The 1574-nt window shown below is 27.3% G+C and overlaps 1 protein-coding gene across 1 annotated transcript in view; it reads left to right on the plus strand.

The window, feature by feature from the left end:
* Positions 1-867, plus strand: part of LOC106683599 (uncharacterized) — a 27464-nt gene extending 26597 nt beyond the window's left edge. Inside the window, exons 4-5 of the mRNA XM_067050919.1 lie at positions 15-174; positions 254-867. Coding sequence (XP_066907020.1) covers positions 15-174; positions 254-398 — 305 coding nt within the window. The 3' untranslated portion in view covers positions 399-867. The remainder of the gene's footprint in view (positions 1-14; positions 175-253) is intronic.
* The last annotated feature ends 707 nt before the right edge of the window (positions 868-1574 follow it).

The following is a 1574-nucleotide window of genomic DNA, read 5'->3' on the forward strand; positions in this document are numbered from 1 at the left end:
ACTTTTCTATTCAGCATTATCAAAGTCATCGCTAGGAATATGCAGCTATAGGGGAAGTAGCGACACGCTTGGGTTGCCTACGCCACAGTGCCCCCACAGCAACCGCAGCTCAGTCAGCACTGGTCCAATCTCAGGATCTCCTCTACCACCGATAACTTCCTCCACCTCCTTCAGGTACACATACACAACCATTTGAATATAATTATATAAGCATTAAACATATTTATTGAATTATTTTATTTTTATTTTATAGTGGTTTGATGACACCAACATTCCAAGTTGGCGATATGACTGGTTCCACACAGTCCCTGGCAGTTAGTTACGATGTTGCTAGTTTTCCTCATTCTCGAGAAGCGAGCCCAACAAGAGATATAAGCCAAAGACATAATCACGAATAAAATGTTGTTTTTCTAATACATTTTAATTAAATGAAATGACATATTTATTAGTACATTAAACCAGAGACCGTTTAATCTTTCAATGAAAAACTTATTAGTTAAATAAACTTAATAATTAGTTAATTCTGCATTCAATTAACAAATAGTAAACAAAACTATACATTCAAAGTATTGTTAGAATATTTTAAGTTATTCTCAAATGGTAAATTATTATATAAAATTATGACATTTCATTTTGCATATAAAGACACTTAGTTTTAAGGAAAATTATGCGTTCAAATTAGTTTTAAATACTGAAGTTTATAAAAAGTGCAAAATACTTTTTAAGTAATCTGAAGAACAGATGTTCCTAGTAATGCCCATCTATATTTATTTCAAGAAAAGAGCTTGAAAACATTACTTTTTTTAGGACATTTTAAAGCTATTCTTAGTCCAATCATGATTGGTATTCGGTACTTCATGGCCAAGGTTTGAAAGATAAGGCACTCAATGTGCCGAAACTTAAAATTAGTAAATCTTATCTTATACTCATAGTATATTTCTTAAGTTATTTAAAAACTGCAAATAAATCACTTGAATTTACTTTATATCACTTAATATTATGTCTGCATTCCCTTTTATACTAATTATTTCATTATCAGAAGGACAGGATGTAACTATTTTGTACAAGGTGTCAATAAAAAATTACTCGCATTATCATATTATGACATTGAATAGAATGCGAGACTGACAAATAATCAATAATAAATCTTAACATTTGATATGACATGAAGTATGATGCTAAAGGACATACTGACTTTTAAAAGAATATTTTCATTAAATTAAAATATAGATTTGCTTATACTTATTTTAAATAAGAAAGAATATAGTTTATTAAAATTATGTAATAAAAACATTTTCATAAATATAAATTAGAATAAAACAATGTTTTTTAGAAAATTAGGATTGTTTTTTTATAGAAAAGGGTATTATTGCTTACTTATGAACAGTTAATTTTATTTTTTTTCATTTCATCGTTCTTATGAACTAAAAAAAAAAAAATTAAAATGTATTGCTTAGCAACCAAGATATAAACAGTTATTCCTTGTGCATTAATTTTCTTATTTTCATTGTAAAAACTATTTTTTCTAAACTAAACATTAGTGAGTATTTTTTTTAGATTACATTACAAGTACA

The sequence above is a fragment of the Halyomorpha halys genome, unplaced genomic scaffold, assembly GCF_000696795.3.
Source record: "Halyomorpha halys isolate HHAL.00 unplaced genomic scaffold, Hhal_1.1 Scaffold498.1, whole genome shotgun sequence".
NCBI classification, from domain to species: Eukaryota; Metazoa; Arthropoda; class Insecta; order Hemiptera; family Pentatomidae; genus Halyomorpha; species Halyomorpha halys.